The 19804-nt window shown below is 49.9% G+C and overlaps 1 protein-coding gene across 1 annotated transcript in view; it reads right to left on the bottom strand.

Annotated features, from left to right (window-relative positions):
* Positions 1 to 244: 244 nt before the first annotated feature.
* LOC147124164 (serine protease inhibitor Kazal-type 1-like) overlaps positions 245 to 19804 on the bottom strand; it is a 38211-nt gene continuing 18651 nt past the window's right edge. The window contains exons 3-4 of the mRNA XM_085983111.1: positions 17379 to 17491; positions 245 to 485 (exon numbers count right to left, since the gene is read on the bottom strand). Coding sequence (XP_085839237.1) covers positions 428 to 485; positions 17379 to 17491 — 171 coding nt within the window. The 3' untranslated portion in view covers positions 245 to 427. The remainder of the gene's footprint in view (positions 486 to 17378; positions 17492 to 19804) is intronic.

Below are 19804 nucleotides of genomic sequence, written 5' to 3'. Positions count from 1 at the left end.
AGTTCCCCCCTTAAAGGTATATACATTACAATCAACACATGGAATGCACTCCTGGATAGAATAATTTAATAATCAATTAAATGCTGAAATGGGGTACTGGCAGGCTTTCCTCACCTGTAAATTTCTCTGATCTTGTGAGAAATTAAGGGTAAGTTCAAATTACATTGTTTAAAAATGCTTCAAAATGTTTAAGAAGGGGATTGTCAATAATTAATGTGATATAGTCAAAGTACTGACATCTTAGTTAACAAACCAAAATTCTTTAATGACACTGCTTGTACATGATTTATTATTTATTAATTTCAACATCAACAGTGACTACATTAAATGGGTTAATTAATTATACACCAAAGACTAAATGATTATCAAGTAATAAAGTCAATTTGAATGACAGAAATCCTGGTTTGCTGGAAGCTCTCACTTGTCCTCACTGTTGACTTTCACATGGTCCAAACCATTGGATCCGGATATTCATCTTGTTTGCCCTGGAATAGCAGCAAAGCATCAGTAAAATCAAAGTCTAAAATGAAGACAATTGTTTCCAATGCATAATGTTGGAGAGGCCGGCCATGTCACAGAACAGGTTGGCTGCTTGCTTTTGGAGCACTCTTGCAACTCTTGCGTATTTTACTCTGCTCTAATAGCTAGAAAAGCAATGGGGGACATTTTAACTTTTATCACCAGGTAAAAAAAAGAGTGATAGCGAATACGCTGCTCATTTTACAACCTGCCTGATTTTCTTTTCATTTCATTGAAGTGGTGTACAATGGACTTCTGATTTGCTATCACTCATTTTTCACACCACTCTGTGTTGATAGGATGAGAATAAGTACGGTGCGAGGAGGCTCATGTGGAGCGTAAACACCAGCATAGACCTGTGGCCTGTTTCTGTGCTGTAACTATTATGTAATACTACGTATGCAACCAGTTGTAAACAATCACTCAAGGAGAAGGCCCACCACCACCTTCTCGGGGCAATTTGGGATGGGCAATAAATGTAGCCTTGCCTACATCCCAAGAACAAATATTTTTTAAATGCTGTTTGTGGGAGCTTGCTGTACCCAATTTGGCTGCTGAGTTTGCCTACATAACAGCAGTGGCTGCACTTCAAAAGTAACCCATTGGTTGTGAAGGACCTTAGGACATCCCGTTGAAGTGAGAGGTGTTATATAAATGCAAATTCCTAACTTTCATCACCAAAGTAGTACTTTACATAGAAGTAATTTCACCCTAGTATCACCACTAAACTGCTGACCACCCAACTTCCCTTTCTGGCCGCCATGCTAGCTGTAAATGGTTCCCTCTCCTTTGGTACTGGCCCCCTCCTATTCAAATCTACCATTATCATCCCCTCCTGGATAAAAACACCCTTGACCGATTTGTTTTTGCAAAATACCACCCCATCTCCAACCTCCCTTTCCTCTCCAAAGTTCTTGAACGTGTTGTCACCTCCCAAATCTGTCCTCACTTTCCAGCAATTCCATGTTTGAACCTCTCAAATCAGGTTTCTGCCCCTGCCACAGCACTGAAACGGTCCTTATCAAAGTCACAAATGAAATCCTCTCTGACTGTGACCATGGTAAACTATCCCTCCTCATCCTTCTCGACCTGTCTGCAGCCTTGACATGGTTGACCACACCAACCTCCTCTAATGCCTCTCCTTTGTCCAGCTGAGTAGGACAGCTCTCGTCTGGTTCCATTCTTATCTATCCAGTCGTAGCCAAATAATCTGCTGCAGTGGTTTCTCTATCGCTACTGCACTGGTACCTCTGGAGTCCCCCAAGGATCTCTCCTTTGCCCCCTTCTAGTTCTCATCTACATGCTGCCCCTCGGTGACATCATCCGAAAACACAATGTCAGATTCCGCATGTCCCCAGCTCTACCTCACCACCACCTCTCTCGACCCCTCCACTGCCTCTGATTTGTCATGCTGCTTGTCATACATCCAGTATTGTATGAGCAGAAATTTTCTCCAATTAAATATTTGGTAAATGATAGCCACTGTTTTAGGTCCCCAGCACAAACTCCATTCCCCAGCCATTCCATTCCCCTCCCTGGCCACTCTCTGATGCTGAACGAGCCTGGTTGCAACCTCGGTGTCTTACTTGACCCTGAGCTGAGCTTCCAACCCCATATCTTCTCCATCACCAAGAGTGCCCACTTCCACCTCCGTAATATTGTCCATCTCCCCTGTCCAAGCCCATTTGCTGTTGAAACCCTCATCCATGCTTTTGTTACCTCCAGACTTGACCATTCCAATGCTCTCTTGGCCGGCCTCCAATCTTCCATGCTCTGTAAATTTGAGCTCATCCAAAACTCTGCTGCCTGTATCCTAACTCGCACCAAGTCCCATTTAATCATCACCCCTGTGCTCGCTGACCTATATTGGCTCCCGATCCAGCAAAGCCTTAAATTTAAAATTCTCATTTTTGTGTTCAAATCCCTCCATGGCCTCACCCTGCTCTATCTCTATAACATCCTACAGACCTACAACCCTCCGAGAACCCTCCAATTCTGGCCTTTTGTGCATCTCCGATTTTCATCGCCCCACCATTGGCGGCCGTGTCTCGGCCCTAAGCTTTTCCCTCCCTAAGCCTCTTCACCTCTCGACATCTCTCTCCTCCTTTAAGGCGCTCCTTAAAATCTACCTCTTTGACCACATTTTTGATCACCTGTCCTAATGGCCAGAATTTTCATGCTGCCGTGCGTGTGGGATTGGGGGCAGGCCAGGAGTAAAAGTTGGAATAAATCGGAGCACATTGGGAACCCGCCATCATCCCGCTGCCTCACACCTTTAACTCGGGCGCATTTGCCAGCACGGCACGGACCCAAATGGCAGAGGCAGGCGGCCTAATTTAGATCATTATTACCTTGCTGTCAGACACTTAACTGTGTTTTTAACCAAAACTTTTGAATTTCACTGCATGACCACGGGAATCATGCAGCTTGGGAACCACATCTGTCAAGCTGAGGCAGAAGCACTGTGATGAAATATTCCATTCATCAGGCACTGTATTCCCTGTGTTTAGTTTAGTTTCAGTTTCATTTCCTTACCTGTATTGTATTGTGTGTAGGGCTCCGCCCATACCTGGCCCCTACTTAAGCAAACCCCAGCGTGTCTCACAGGAGTACAGCAGATCTCTGGATGAGAGACACTTCTCCAATGTGTATTACTTTCTGAGTTAATAAAAGCCTTGCTTTGCTCCGTTAACGTCGAGTCTCGGATTCATTGAGGCACATCAATTTTATTAACTCAATTTTCAACGCAATGGACCAACTCTTGAAACCCGAACGTTTGGATTTGGACCCGCGTGCTTCGGACGCATCGGCACGATTCGGACACTGGTTTAAGTGTATGGAATTCTTCCTGGACAATTCCGCAGCCATCACAGGCGCTACGGACGCTGAGAGTATGAAACTCGGAATCCTGCGGAATTGGGTAAGCCACCGAGTTTACCCCCTCATCCAAGACGCCGACATGTACCCGGCCGCCTGCGACATCCTAAAGGCGCATTACCAGCAGCCTACGAACGAGGTGTACGCTAGGCATCTGCTCGCTACTCGCACACAGCGACCTGGGGAATCGCTGGATGAGTTCCTAGTCACCCTGAAAACGCTTGGCAAAGACTGCAAGTGCCAAGATGTAAAAGCCGCAGTGTACACTGACGAGTTTGTTCGTGATGCCTTTGTCACAGGCCTCAGCTCCACTTACATCCGGCAGAGACTACTGGAAAAAACGGGATTGGACCTGAAACAGGCTGTGGACACAGCGCGATCCCTGGATGTGGCCCAGAGAAACTCGGATGCCTACTCTTCGGCCCGCGCTGCCCACGCCGCCACGTGTGCACCAAGGGCGCCGCCATCTTGGAAGGCATCTTCCCCGCCCGGCAGCCCAACACCGTCGGGGCCCCGCTCTCCCCCCAGAAGCCCGACGACAGCCGCAACGCGTCGGGGCCCCAACTGCTACTTCTGCGGGCAGCCGAAGCACATCAGAAACCTGTGCCCGGCGAAAGGCACCACCTGCTTTAAGTGCGGTAAGAAGGGGCACTTCGGGAAGGTGTGCAGAGGGAACCCCGCTGGAAAACCCGCAACCGCCGCGTGTGCGCCGTGGGAGCGGCCATCTTGGACGCCATCTTGCCCGACCTCGTGGGGTCCACCATCTTGTGAGCAGACAGCGTGGACGCCATCTTGTCTCGATCAGGGCCCTACAGTGGCATCAGTCACAGTGGACCAGACCAGACCGCACCCGCTATCCAAATCAATGGTGGACATCGAGGTAAACGGGTGCGGGGTTAAATGTTTAATTGACAGTGGAAGCACAGAGAGTTTTATCCACCCTGAACTGGCACAACAACTCTCTCTAACGGTGGTCCCTGCTCGGGGCACCATCTCTATGGCTGATAAAACCCAGACATCGACCATTATGGGTTACTGCGCGGTACAATTGTCCGTTAACGGAACTGTATACGATAATTTTAAATTACTAATCATGAAGAATCTATGTGCGAGCATGATCTTGGGCCTGGATTTCCAGTGCCACCACCAAAGCGTCACGCTCAATTACGGTGGGTCCCAGCCGCCCCTCACAGTGTGCAGTCTGGCTACCCTGAAGGTAAAGCCGCCTTCGCTATTCGCGAACCTTACTCCCAACTGCCGGCCAATAGCGACCAAAAGCAGGAGGTACAGCTGGGAGGACAGGCAGTTTATCGCGACCGAGGTAGACAGGCTCCTGAAGGAGCGCATTATCGAACGCAGCAACAGCCCGTGGCGCGCCCAAGTGGTGGTGGTGAGGGGTAGCGAGAAGAAGCGGATGGTGATAGATTATAGCCAGACGGTTAATCTATACACCCAGCTAGACGCCTACCCGCTACCCCGCATATCCGAGATGGTGAACCAAATCACCCAATACCGGGTGTTCTCCACCATCGACCTCAAGTCAGCGTACCACCAGCTCCCTATCAGACCAGAGGACCGCCCGTACACTGCCTTCGAGGCGAACGGACGCCTCTACCAATTCCTCAGAGTCCCCTTTGGGGTGACGAATGGGGTCTCGGTCTTCCAGAGGGAGATGGACCACATGGTCGATGACCACCACTTGCAGGCAACCTTCCCCTACCTCGACAACGTCACCATCTGCGGTCACAACCAGCAGGATCATGACTGGAACCTCGAGAGGTTCCTGAAAACCGCACAAAAACTCAACCTCACTTACAACGAGGACAAGTGCATTTTCAACACCACGCGCCTCTGCATACTAGGCAGCGTGGTGGAGAATGGGGAAATCGGACCAGACCCCGACCGATTGCACCCCCTACGGGAGCTCCCCCTGCCCAACACTCCCAAAGCCCTGAAAAGGTGCCTGGGGTTATTTTCTTATTATGCCCAATGGGTCCCCAACTACTCCGACAAAGCCCGCCCCCTCTTAAAAGCACCCTCTTTTCCGCTCTCTGCTGAGGCCCACGCCGCCTTCAAAAGCATTAAGCGGGATATTGAGCGGGCCACGCTACAGGCAGTGGACGAGAACACTCCCTTTCAAGTGGAAAGTGATGCGTCTGACTTTGCCTTGGCGGCCACCCTCAACCAGGCGGGGCGACCCGTAGCTTTCTTCTCGAGGACCCTCCAAGGGCCCGAGATCAGACACTCCTCCGTGGAAAAGGAGGCCCAAGCTATCGTGGAGGCAGTGTGCCACTGGCGGCACTACCTAGCTGGCAAACGCTTCACCCTACTTACCGACCAGCGGTCGGTAGCATTTATGTTCAATAATAAACAGAGGGGGAAGATTAAAAATGATAAGATTCTTAGGTGGCGGATCGAGCTCTCCACCTTCGAGTATGACATCATTTACCGGCCAGGGGCCCTTAACGAATCCCCCGACGCCCTCTCACGAGGGATGTGTGCCAGCGCCACCGGGGATCGGCTACAGACCCTCCACAACGACCTCTGCCACCCAGGGGTCACACGGCTGTTCCACTTCATAAAGTCCCTCAACTTACCCTACTCGATTGAGGAAGTTCGGTCTTTGACCAGGAACTGCCGCACCTGCGCTGAGTGCAAGCCTCGGTTCTACCGCCCAGGTAGAGCCCACTTAATCAAAGCTACACGGCCCTTTGAGCGGCTCAGCTTAGATTTCAAGGGCCCCCTCCCGTCAGTCGACCGCAATGTTTACTTCCTGAACATTGTGGACGAATACTCCCGTTTCCCATTCGCCTTCCCCTGCCCAGACATGACCAGCGCCACGGTCATTAAATGCCTCAACAGCCTGTTCTGCCTGTTCGGTATGCCGAGCTACATCCATACGGATAGGGGGGCGTCCTTCATGAGTGAAGAGCTACGCCAGTACATGCTGTCCAGGGGGATCACCACGAGCCGTACCACCAGTTACAACCCCCAGGGTAATGGCCAGGTGGAGCGAGAGAACGGGACAGTATGGAAAGCAGTCACTCTAGCTCTAAGGACCAAGGGCCTCCCTATCTCCCGCTGGCAGGAAGTCCTCCCAGATGTGCTCCATTCGATACGGTCGCTATTGTGTACTGCCACTAAGGCCACGCCTCATGAACGAATGTTTGTCTTTCCCCGGAAATCCACCTCAGGCGTATCCATGCCGTCATGGCTCTCCACCCCAGGTCCAGTATTTGTATGAAGGCATGTGAGGGGCCACAAGACGGACCCCCTCGTGGAGTCAGTGCACCTACTCCACGCCAACCCCCAATACGCGTATGTCCGGCACGCCGACGGAAGGGAGGACACCGTGTCCATAAAAGACGTCGCCCCAGCCGGTAACAACAACAACCATGACAACAACAGCAACAACGATCACAGCAATTCTTACCCACCCACTATCCTTTCACCACCCCCGGAAGAACATCGACCAACGGTGTCCCCACCAACTACCCCTTCAACAGCCCTGGCGGCGCCCCCGGCAGAGACCCAGGAGGCCACCGGGGACACCCAGCCGACACCCGCGGCACCACAACAGCTACGTCGGTCACAGAGGACTATCAAACCCCCGAACAGACTAAATCTGTAGAAGGGGTGAATGTGATGAAATATGCCATTCATCAGGCACTGTATTCCCTGTGTTTAGTTTAGTTTCAGTTTCATTTCCTTACCTGTATTGTATTGTGTGTAGGGCTCCGCCCATACCTGGCCCCTACTTAAGCAAGCCCCAGCGTATCTCACAGGAGTACAGCAGATCTCTGGATGAGAGACACTTCTCCAATGTGTATTACTTTCTGAGTTAATAAAAGCCTTGCCTTGCTCCGTTAACGTCGCGTCTCGGATTCATTGAGGCACATCAAGCTCAATGGCAACTGAGCGAGGTAATTACTGCAGAGCATGCAAAGCACAATAAATACTCCCACATGGCACCTGCTTACATTCCTAAGAGAAAGGCTCTTGCTGACTACATTTTAAGCACAGATTTAGATGTCTACAGTTGTCTTTTCTGCAAATTCAGAAGCCTTTCTCACTTCATTGCTACTACCTATCACACCATTGACACATTGGGCTGGATTTTGATACTGGAGGCGTGATGGAGGCGGGACTACAACTTTCAGGGTTGTAGTCCCGCCTCCATCGAGTTGTGGCCAACCCACACGATTTTCACTTGATTGACCTTGTTGAGCCCGCCCAGTCACCAGCGCACTTCAACTTCTTTGCCTCAGGCTCCTTCCAGGGACCTGCAGCAGACATTTACGGAATCTCGCAGTCGGCCGCCCGCAGATGCATCACACAGGTCACCAGTGCCCTGTTTGACAAGTCAGCCAATTATATCAACTTTGCCACTGATGAAGCCAGTGTTACTGAGCGGGCACACGGCTTTGCGGCTCTGGCTGACTTCATACCAGGTGCAGGGCGTCATCGACTGCACACATCTGGCCATCAGGGCACCCCATCATCACCCAGGAGTCTTTGTCAACTGCAATGACTTCCACTCCTGTAGTGTATGTACCTTTAAGGGGAGAACTACTTTTTACAGCTCCTGTATACTGTAGTACCGGCAGTGACCACACCTGTATATAAACCCTGAGTAGAGATCTGTACATTTAGTTTTAGAGTAACCCTCAGCCAGTAAATACCTGTTGATTGTTCCTGCAGTCTTGTGTCTAGTTATTGAAGGACACACAACATCAAAAATACACAGATCTAACAGTGGCGACGAGGCAGATTCGAACCTACCTGCAACTCTGCATTACCTCCAAGGGATTCGCTCCTGGAGAACAGTGGAAGAAAGTTGAGGCCAGAAGCACGGGTGTCGACCACGAGCAACCGCCCAGTCATCCAGCAGAGATTTGAGCATCGCAGGGGAGGCTGTTGTGAGCTGGGCTTGGTTCTCCAGTCACGGTGGTCCAGCGAAACGGGCTGCCAGCAGGTACGGCGCAAACCCTTCCCGGACAGCGGTGGCTAGAGCCGACCGACGGCACAGAAAAGGCCGAGCAGCGTCGACGGGTGAAGAGAGAGGGTAGAGCGGACAGGGCGCAGCCGGTGTTCAGGACCGAGCGGCGTCGATGGGAGAAGAGAGAGGGTAGAGTGCACAGGGCGCAGCCAGTGTTCAGGACCGAACGGCGTTGACGGGAGAAGAGAGAGAGGTGCAAAGGAAACACGCAGAGCGCAGTCGGTGTTCAAGGGACGAGCAGCATCAGCGGGGAAGAAAGGGAAACGCACAGAGCACAGCTGGTGTTCAAGGGCCGAGCAGCCGCAGCGGAGAAGAAGGGAGAGCGCGGGAAATGCCATTTTGAGCCGCAGCGGAGAAGAAGGGAGAGCGCGGGAAAACGCCATTTTGAGCCGCAGTGGAGAAGAAGGGAGAGTGCGGGAAAACGCCATTTTGAGCCAGTCTAACCACACCCAGGGATGCCGAAGAGTGGCAGTATCACAGCGTTTGACAATGAAGTCGAAGATTGGACGACATATGTCGAACGCAGAGAAGTGTACTGCAAGGCGAATGAAGTGCCAGATGAGAGGAAAGCGCTGGTATTGTTGAATTCCATGGGTGCAAAAACGTATGGCTTACTGCGAAACCTAGTAACCCCAGAGAAGCCAGTGGACAAGGATTTTGGAAACATAGTGTCAATCCTACAGAACCACTTAAACCCCACACCGCTGCTGATAGCAGAAAGATTTAAGTTTCACAAAAGGAACCAGCATAAAGATGAAAGTAATGCTGAGTATTTAACGGAACTGCGCAAGCTATTGAAACACTGCCAGTTTGGAACGGGACTAGCAGATACTTTAAGGGACAAGTTTGTGTGTGGGCTTCAAAGTGAAGGAACCCAGAAACGGCTTCTATCAGAAAAGGATCTTACGCTGGACAAGGCTTCAGCATGGCAGTATCACACGAAGCAGCTGCATGCGGCGCTGCAGAGATACAACGGAGACCGCAAGAATATGGCACAAATGAAATGTCATACGGAACAGTGAAGTGCTATCGCTGCGGCAGAACAACACACGACCATAATGATTGCTGGTTTAAGGACAAAGTGTGCAGACAGTGTGGAAAAGTAGGACACATAGCAAGAGTCTGCAGGTCGAGAAAGAAAACCAGCAGCAAGAAATCTCCACAGGAGAAGTACAAGAAGGTACATAAGGTGACGGAGAGCAGTTCAGACGAACAGAAAAGTGATACAAACTCCGGAAGCAAGGAGCTGGGTTGTCTGAAACTACATAATGGGATCCAAATGGAGGATCATCAAACTATCTGGGTCACGCTCAAGATAGCTGGAGTCCAAGTGAAAATGGAATTGGACACAGGATCAGCACTAACAGTCATAAACCGAAGGGACTACAAGCGGCTATTCTTACATATACCCTTGAGAGATACAGAGATTGTCTTGAAGACGTACATGGGGCAAACAGTCTACCCCAAAGGAAAAATAAGGGTGAACATTATATATAACGGCAAGGAAACACCAAAAATGGACCTATATGTATTGCCAGATGGAGGACCACCACTACTAGGACGTGAATGGATCCGGAAGATACAGCTAGATTGGCATTCCATACAAGCACTGACTGTAGATGCCAAAAAGGATGACGATGCCACACCTGGACGACTGTCAAAAATGCTAACCGATGCACAAGAAGTGTTCCAGGAGGGACTTGGAACACTAAAAGGCATAACAGCGACGATCAAAATAGAGGAAAATGCAAGCCCAAAGTTTTTTAAGGCCAGACCGGTGCCTTATGCGATCCGCCCAGCCGTCAAAGCAGAGCTGGAAGGTTTGGAACGTTCAGGAGTACTGTCCAAAGTGGACTGGAGTGAGTGGGCCACACCCATCGTTCCTGTAATGAAGAGGTCGTTGAGTATACGCCTGGGGAACCAAAGGAAGTTCGCATCTGTGGGGACTTTAAGGTGACAGTGAACCCAATCCTTCACACGGTACAATATCCGCTTCCGCAGATTGAAGATATTTTCGCCTCGCTATCTGGAGGGAAACGTTTCACTAAGATTGATCTGGCCCAGGCGTACCTGCAAATGGAGGTAGAAGAAGCCTCGAAACAGTACCTCACGATCAACACTCATAAAGGTCTCTACCAATACAACCGGCTGGTGTTCGGGGTAGCATCAGCTCCGGCTATTTGGCAAAGGGCAATGGATCAAGTCCTGCAAGGGATTCCAGGGACCCAGTGTTATTTGGACGACATCCTGGTCACGGGCGAAAATGACAGTGCTCACCTTGCCAACCTGGAGCAGGTGCTCACTAGATTGAAGGAATATGGGCTCCGAGCAAATCGCCACAAATGCGAGTTTTTCCAGAAGCAGATCTCGTATTGTGGCCACGTTATTGATGAAGAGGGGTTACATAAGTCCCCTGAAAAGATTGAGGCAGTAGTCAAGGCTCCAGCACCGGAAAATGTGTCACAACTGAGGTCATTCCTCGGGCTGGTGAACTACTACCATAAGTTCTTGCCGAATTTGTCTACCGTACTACACCCACTGAACACCCTACTGCAAACGGGGGTACCATGGAAGTGGAATGACGAATGTAAATGAGCTTTCCAGAAGTGCAAAGAATTGATCACATCAAAAGAGGTGTTGGCTCATTTCAACCCAGCACTACCAATTCGGTTGGCGTGTGATGCATCATCCTATGGCATTGGAGCGGTGCTGTCGCACAAATTCCCGGACGGCTCGGAGAGGCCGGTAGCCTTTGCATCTCGGTCACTAACCTCAGCCGAGCGTAACTACGCCCAGATTGACAGGGAGGCCCTTAGCATGGTGTGGGGAGTGAAAAAGTTCAACCACTATCTGCACGGGCAGAAGTTCACCTTGCTGACGGACCACCAACCACTTGCCTCCATCTTTAAGCCAAAGAAGGGCGTGCCGGTGATGACTGCGCAACGGCTGCAAAGATGGTCGCTTTTTCTAGGGGCGAACCAATATGAAATCGAGTATAAGGGCACGAAACACGAAACAGCATGGAAACGCTGATGGGCTATCACGCCTTCCACTGCCTACTGCGGAGGAAGCACCAGCAGTGGACCCTGTCGAAATATTTCATTCGACTATAATTCAACGCTTGCCAGTAACTAACGCTGATATAGAGGAGACCCGAAATGACCCGACACTGTCTCGGGTATATGACTTGACGGTGAAGGGATGGCCAACACATGGCGACTCATTGTTGCCAGCATTCTAATCCAGAAGAGAACAGCTGTCAGTATGCCAGGGGACCTTGATGTGTGGATCCCGAGTGGTAATTCCACCCAAGTTAAGGGAGAGAGTGCTCAATGAGCTTCACGAAGGCCATTTGGGAGGGGTGAAAATGAAAAGCCTTGCTAGGGCTTATGTGTGGTGGCCGGGGATCGATCAGCAAATCGAGGACCTGACAAAGAGCTGCTCAGGATGCCAGAAGGTCCAAAATGCACGACCACATGCCCCTCTACACCCATGGGAGTGGCCCTCATCTCCATTGCAATGGGTGCATATTGATTTTGCTGGTCCATTCATGGACTCAATGTTTCTAATAGCCGTGGATGCGCACTCGAAATGGCCTGAGGTGATCAAAATGTCGTCCACCACCACGGAGAAAACTATTGCAGTCCTACGGACCATATTTGCCAGGAACGGCTTGCCAGAGCAGATTTGCTCTGATAACGGACCACAGTTTGTGTCCGAAGAGTTTTGAAGATTCATGAAAAGGAATGGGGTAAGGCATTACACATCTGCCCCGTATCATCCAGCCACAAATGGAATGGCTGAGAGGTTCGTACAAACCTTTAAGAAAGCAGTAAGGGCCATGTGCGATGACGACATTCCACTGCAGCATAAGGTGCACAATTTCCTGTTAGCCTACAGAAATGCGACACATGCAGTCACCAACCAGACCCCGATGTTGTTTAACCGAAGGTTGAGATCTCGTCTGGATTTGCTCAGACCAAATGTACGAAGAGATGTTGAGAATAAGCAATTCCAGCACATCAATGAGAAGCCGACAAGGAGCTTCAATGTAGGATCACCTGTCTTGGCCCGCGACTACCGAACAGAGAAATGGCAACCAGGAATGATATGCACATGGCAGGGGCCACTAATGTACACAGTGGATGTTGGGGAGAACATTGTGAGATGCCATGTCGACCAGATCCTAGAGTCACAGGAACGAGTCAACCCCATGTCTCGCGCATCTGCTGATGAACCCGACATACAGGTAGCATCTACCCCAGAAACAGTAGCATCGGAAGCTGATGAACCAACTGACGACAGGGGGCCTCCGCACCAAGAACAAGACACTCAGGAAAGTCGCTATCCAGAAAGGATCAGGAAGCCGCCCCAAAGACTGAATTTATAAATGGACTATTTTCAGTTAATGTGCATGTTAAAAGTGTTAATTGTTAAATGAATGTTATGGTACTGTCAATCTAAAAGGGGAGGAATTGTAGTGTATGTACCTTTAAGGGGAGAACTACTTTTTACAGCTCCTGTATACTGTAGTACCGGCAGTGACCACACCTGTATATAAACCCTAAGTAGGGATCGGTACGTTTAGTTTTAGAGTAACCCTCATCCAGTAAATACCTGTTGATTGTTCCTGCAGTCTTGTGTCTAGTTATTGAAGGACACACAACATCAAAAATACATGGATCTAACAGCTCCCTCAATGTGCAGCTGGTGTGCAACCATAGGAAGATCATCAAGTATGTGTGTGCCAAATTCCCTGGTAGCTGCCATGACTCTTCCATCCTTTGCCAGTCACCCCTACCCTCAGCTCTTCACACCGTCAAAATCACTTTCTGGCTGGCTGCTTGGAGACAACGGATATCCAGTGAAGACGTGGCTCATGACACCTTTGAGGAGGCGAAGTACCGAGGCCGAGGAGAGATATAATGAAAGCCACATGTCCTCCAGATGTGTCATAGAGCAGAGAATCGGCATGCTGAAAATGCACTTCAGATTCCTTGACAGATTTGGAGGAGCCCTTCAGTACACACCAGCCAGGGTCACCAGAATCGGCATTGTCTGCTGCACGCTGCACAACATAGCACAGCAACGAGGATTAGCGCTGCATGAGAGGCAAGGCACTGAGCGCACAGCCTCTTCAGAGGAGGAGGAGGAGGAACCTGAGGTCCAGATGCCAGCAGCACCCGAGCACATTGCTGCCCGGGAGGCCAGGGATGGCCTCATCTTGGCCAGATTTACTTAACTGCCTGCATTACACCCTTATGGCTGCCACATGCTGTGCTAGGTTCCCCCACTAATAACACCATAAAGCATTCCTACAATGACCAAACCATTCCATTCATACTGACCCCCATTGCTGTAGGTAACATTATGTCTCACCATTCACTAACTCACTCAGCCACTTCCAAAGGAGCAGCCAAAAATGGGCATGACCAGAAAGTGGTGACGATAAATAGTTTTATCTGTGACATAACAGTAACAGAACCTTAACAAACATACTTCTTTAAACACCCATGTGCTTACCCATGTACATCTACTTCTGTGTCATTTTTCTTTTACGTGTGCTCTACGAGGTGCAACCCCTGTGGCATCAGCAGAGGTAAAGTAGCCTACTCACTTCCCTGCTGTGACTGTGTAGACAATTGTGGCGGTCGTCCTGTGTTTTGAAGCCTCTGATGGCCCCTCCAAAGTCTGCTCCTCCTGTGACTATGCATGGGCAGACTCGGCCATTGCGATCCCAGGGGGCATCTGAGGCTCTGACTGAGGGGAGGCAACAGGAGAGAAGAGTGAGCACTTTGAGAGGCGCCCCCACTTCCATGTCTCCTCTCACCATCATTCATAGAGTCATGGAACCATAGAATGGTTACAGCATGGAAGAAGGCCATTCAGCCCGTCGAGCCCGTGCCGGCTCTGTAACAGCACTTCAGCTAGTCCCACCCCCCCGCCCTTTCCCCGTAGCCCTGCAAATTGTTTTCCTTTAGATACTTATCCAACTCTCTTTCGAAAGCTGTGATTGAATCTGCCCCCACCACCCTTTCAGGCAGTACATTCCAGATCTTAACCACTCGCTGCGTAAAAAAGTTTTTTCTTACGTCGCCTTTGGTTCTTTTGCCAATCACCTTAAATCTGTGTCCTCTGGTTCTTGATCCTTCTGCCAATGGGAACAGTTTCCCTCTATCTACTCTGTCCAGACCCCTCATGATTTTGAACACTTCTATCAAATCTCCTCACAATCTTCTCTGCGCAAAGGAGAACAACGAAAGCTTCTCCAGTCTATCAATATAACTGAAGTCCCTTATTCCTGGAATCATTCTCGTAAATCTTTTCTGCACCCTCTCTAAGGCCTTCACATCCTTTCTAAAGTGTGCTGCCCAGAATTGGACACAGTACTCCAGTTGGGGCCAAACCAGTGTTTTATACAAGTTCATCATAATTTCCCTCTCACTGGCCACTCGCATTTCCCTGTTAGCAAGGGGCTGGAGAGCACCTTGCTGCACAGCAGTGGGGCCATGAGGACCCACGTCTACGTCATCCCTCCTAGAGAGGAGGTCTATGAGCCTCTGCCATCTGTTCTCCATAGATAGCATGAGCTCATGTGAGTGGCACATTAGCTGTTCCATGCAGGTGGCCATCCTTCCCATGGAAGAGCCTACATCGTCATCACCTGCTACATGGTGGTGCTCATGTTGGAGATGAACTCCTCCATTCTCTGGACATTTGCAGTCATTGCAGCCACAAAACCTGTCAGAACCTCCTGCACTTCTTCCTGCACCTCCAGGATCGCCCTCTTTCTCGATGGCCCCTGAGGCTGAGCAGTGCTGGGAGCCTCCTGCACCCTCCGGCGAGGAGTCCCCACTGCTGTCTCTGTCTCCACCATCTCCTCTTGCTCACTGGTGAAGTGTGAGACACCATGTGACAACACTACTCTATCTCATGTAGCACCTGCCGAGGTGTGCGTATCTGCGCTGGTGCTGGGTGAGCTTGGGTCTGCTGATGGTGCACCCTCAGAGGCTGGAGGCTCCTCTGAGGAGTCATCTTCCTCCTCTGGCTGGACAGTGTGGGGGGGGGGGGGGCAGGCTCTTGATGGACCTGTAGGAGAATAAAGAGATGATTTCGAAAGGTGATATTTAGAATGGGTAACGTTACCATTATGCACATGATGAACATTCACTGGCTGCTGACATCAGTCACCATATGAGTGACTGCTGTATGCCATGTGGCTGTATGGGATGTAATTCTGTCACCATGTTGCTGAGAGGCCCCCCTCGCTCTGTCTCCCACCACCAACTGCTCCGGCGACCTCCAGGGCAACCTCCTCTGCTGATGTCAACATGGCGAATGATGGAGGACCACCTCCGGTTCTCTTCCTCTCCCTGTTATTGTGGGCTCTCTTCTCCTGCAAGGAGGGAAAAAGAGAGGTTTGAGTGAAAGTGATGGCATGAGTGTAAGGAATGTGTGGGTTACATCTGTAGAGGGTGACTATGAGGGAGTGGCATGCCAAAGCCAAATGGCCTCCTTGTGTGTTGTTAGTTGGTATGATTGCACTGGGATGAGGGTGAGTGTGAGGGGTGGTTAGTCAGATGGGGATGTGATTATGTAGATAGCAAGAGAGGGATGGGTGGATGTGCAAGGTATGTTGGTGTGAGTAATGATGTGCAGGAGTAGGGTTGGGAAGGAAGAATGATGAGGATGTGATGAGAGGCACAGCAGGATGAGGTTGAGTGTAGCTTTCCACTCACCTTTCCTGATCTGATGAGATCATTGAAGCACTTCCAGCACGGCACCCAGGTCCTACTCACCACATTCCTGCTGCTCACCTCCTCTGCTATATCTAGCCAGGCTCTTTTTGTCTCCTGGGGAGGTTTCTTCCACCCGTCAGCAGGGAAGAGGACCTCCCTGTGTGCTCTGACTCCCCCCACAAGGATATGTAGGGAGTCATTGGAGAACCTGGGTGCAGCCCTCTGCCTCTGTGAAGCCATGTGTGCAAGGCTGAGCAGTAAACAGATGCTGCCATTTACTGCCTGCACACTCCTTGGTGAACCTTTACATGCAATGTGGCCAAGGCTCCTTTAAATATCCCAGCTGGAAATGAGTCATCGATCACATCATCAAACTGCACCATTTAATAGGCCTGCCTAAATAGGCGTCATAAGGAAAAGTAGCTCTGAAGAGCGGGATGAAAAGAATGGGGTCCCAACCCACCACATCAACCGCCCGCACCCAACCTGCCCAGGCAATATCTTCATATGTGGCTCTGTGTTAAATTCTGTTTATAATGCTCCTGCGAAGTGCCTTGGGCTGTTTTACTACATTAAAGAAGCTATATAGATGTTGTTATTGTTACTTTCCCCTTTAACATTCATTATAGGGAAAATCTTTGAAATACATTTGAGATCCAGTGAATGAACACTTGTAGAAACATGACTTGTTAAAATGTCAGTCAGCTGGGTTCACAAGGAAAAGGAGACTACAATTAACTACCCTATTGCAGATTATGTTGTTAGCTTCCACCATCCCTGCATTGGAGTGTTAGCCTAGATTATGTAATTAACCTTGTCTCTGAACCCGCTACCTTCTGATTTAGAGGCAAGCTTACAACCAACTGAACTGTGCTGACACTTTTATAGATTATCTTCAGTATTATTCACAATCCAGTTCCATACATACCACAACTAACCTTGTGCCACTCAGCTGCTCAATCCAGTTATCGAAAGGAGCTATTTATTATATTTCATTAAAATATTCAGATATTCTAAAGCCTTTGCTTGGAATGATCAGGCTATCCAACTGAAAACATACTGCTGAGAGTACAAGACACCTGGTGTGATATACAGAGAATGATGTCAGAATAAATACATTATTTCACGGCTGATCCTCGAATGTGCTCCTGCTGAGAAGAATATTCCTGTTTTACCACATCCCAAGTCATTCCTGGGCACCAAATTTCTTTATTTCTAAAAGGACATAAAGAATGTGGCTGTACCAGATTGCTGCACACATCATGCATTCATTGCCATATGTGACGCCATCAGTTCCGCAGAGTGGATCGTAGTTCAATGGACATATTTCGAACCTGACTCCTGATCCACAGTTTGGCTGGAACACAGAACAGAAACATTTCTGCCCATTGAATATTTTGACATAAAAAAACAATGCATTCTACACTGGACAGTAAATAGAGGTGTACAATCATTGATAGATAGTGAACTACAGGTGTTCTAGAATTTGTTAGTGAAAAGCAGGCATTCTTAATGGAGAGTGAAACACAGTGTTGTAGAATGGAGAGTGAAACACAGTGTTGTAGAATGGAGAGTGAAACACAGTGTTGTAGAATGGAGAGTGAAACACAATGTTGTAGAATGGAGAGTGAAACACAGTGTTGTAGAATGGAGAGTGAAACACAGTGTTGTAGAATGGAGAGTGAAACACAGTGTTGTAGAATGGAGAGTGAAACACAGGCCTAGAAATTCACTTTGGGGCGCCCAGCTCGCCTGGGCGCCGGAATTACCGCTGCGCGCGGAGCCACTTGCGCCAGCGGGAAATTCAGTTTCAGCGCCCCAAGTGGAAGCCGGCCGCTAAACAAGGGTTTCGGCGCCCCGCTTGGGGCGCTGAAACTGAATATCGGTGTGCAAAGTGCCGCAGCGCCACCCGCTGTGGCACGGCAGCCTGCGGTACTGCAGGCCTTCCTCTCACTCTTAAGGGGGAGGTGCCTGCAACAGCGCGATCCCCGCTCGCGAGTGCCGGCAAATGAGCCCGGCACCAAAGAGAAGTGCCGGGCTCTCTGGAAACAGCCGGCAATGCCACGGGGGGGGGGGGGGGTGTAGGAGGCCGGGGACGGAGGTGCGGGCAGACGGCCGCCGAAAAAGCGGCCGGCCGCACCTCCACCTTAACTCGCCCCACTACCGGCACAGGTAGGCCCCGTGTACCGGTCACTGTTTGCGGCCGGCGCGGGGGAGGTGGCAGCAACCAAATATGGCCAGCGGGGCGATAGCGGGGCGCTGCGCACACCGATGACGTCATCGGTGGCGGCGCAGCGCTACTGGCTAACGCCGCCATTAGCGCCCCGCTAAATATCGTGGTAGGTTTGCACAGTGGCGCAAAAGCCCTCTTTGGGCGCAAACTGGTGGCGCAGGCCACTGAATTTCTAGGCCACAGTGTTGTAGAATGGAGAGTGAAACACAGTGTTGTAGAATGGAGAGTGAAACACAGTGTTGTAGAATGGAGAGTGAAACACAGTGTTGTAGAATGGAGTGAAACACAGTGTTGTAGAATGGAGAGTGAAACACAATGTTGTAGAATGGAGTGAAACACAGTGTTGTAGAATGGAGAGTGACTTGGATAGAGAACTGGTTGGCGGACAGAAAGCAAAGAGTTGGAATAAACGGGTCGTTTTCCGAGTGGCAGGCAGTGACTAGTGGGGTACCGCAAGGATCGGTCCTAGGACCCCAGCTGTTCACAATATATATTAATGATCTGGACGAGGGAATTGGATGTAATATCTCCAAATTTGCAGACGACACAAAGCTGGGTGGGAGGGTAAGCTGTGAGGAGGATGTCGTGAAACTCCAGTACGATTTGGACAGATTGGGTGATTGGGCAGAAACATGGCAAATGCACTATAATGTGGATAAATGTGAGGTTATCCACTTTGGTGGCATAAACAGGAATGCAGATTATTATCTGAATGGCAATAGATTGGGAGAAGGGGAAGTGCAAAGAGACCTGGGTGTTCTTGTGCACCAGTCGCTGAAGGTAAGCATGCAGGTGCAGCAGGCGGTTAAGAAGGCAAATGGTATGTTGGCCTTCGTAGCAAGAGGGTTCGAGTACAGGAACAAGGATGTCTTGCTACAGTTGTACAGGGCCTTGGTGAGACCGCACCTTGAGTATTGTGTGCAGTTTTGGTCGCCTTACCTGAGGAAGGACATTCTTGCCATGGAAGGAGTGCAGCGAAGATTCACCAGGCTGATACCTGGGATGGCAGGAATGACGTATGAGGAGAGATTGTGTCGATTGGGATTATACTCACTGGAGTTTAGAAGATTGAGAGGGGATCTCATCGAAACCTATAAAATTCTGTCAGGCCTGGACAGACTAGAAGCAGGAAGGATGTTTATGATGGCCGGGGAGTCCAGAACCAGGGGTCATAGTCTAAGGATAAGGGGTAAGCCATTTAGGACTGAAATGAGGAGGAATTTCGACACCCAGAGAGTGTTGAACCTGTGGAATTCTCTGCCACAGAGGGCGGTGGAGGCCAGTTCATTAAATATATTCAAAAAAGAGTTGGATATATTTCTTAAGGCTAAAGGGATCAAGGGATATGGGGAGAAGGCAGGGATAGGGTACTGAATTTGGATGATCAGCCGTGATCTCATTGAATGGCGGAGCAGGCTCGAAGGGCCGAATGGCCTA

Source organism: Somniosus microcephalus, chromosome 1 (assembly GCF_052327205.1).
Source record: "Somniosus microcephalus isolate GS21.2 chromosome 1, FLI_Smic_1.0, whole genome shotgun sequence".
NCBI lineage: Eukaryota > Metazoa > Chordata > Chondrichthyes > Squaliformes > Somniosidae > Somniosus > Somniosus microcephalus.
The sequence above is the reverse complement of the archived record's forward strand: the minus strand, read 5'-3'. Positions and strand labels throughout refer to the sequence as shown.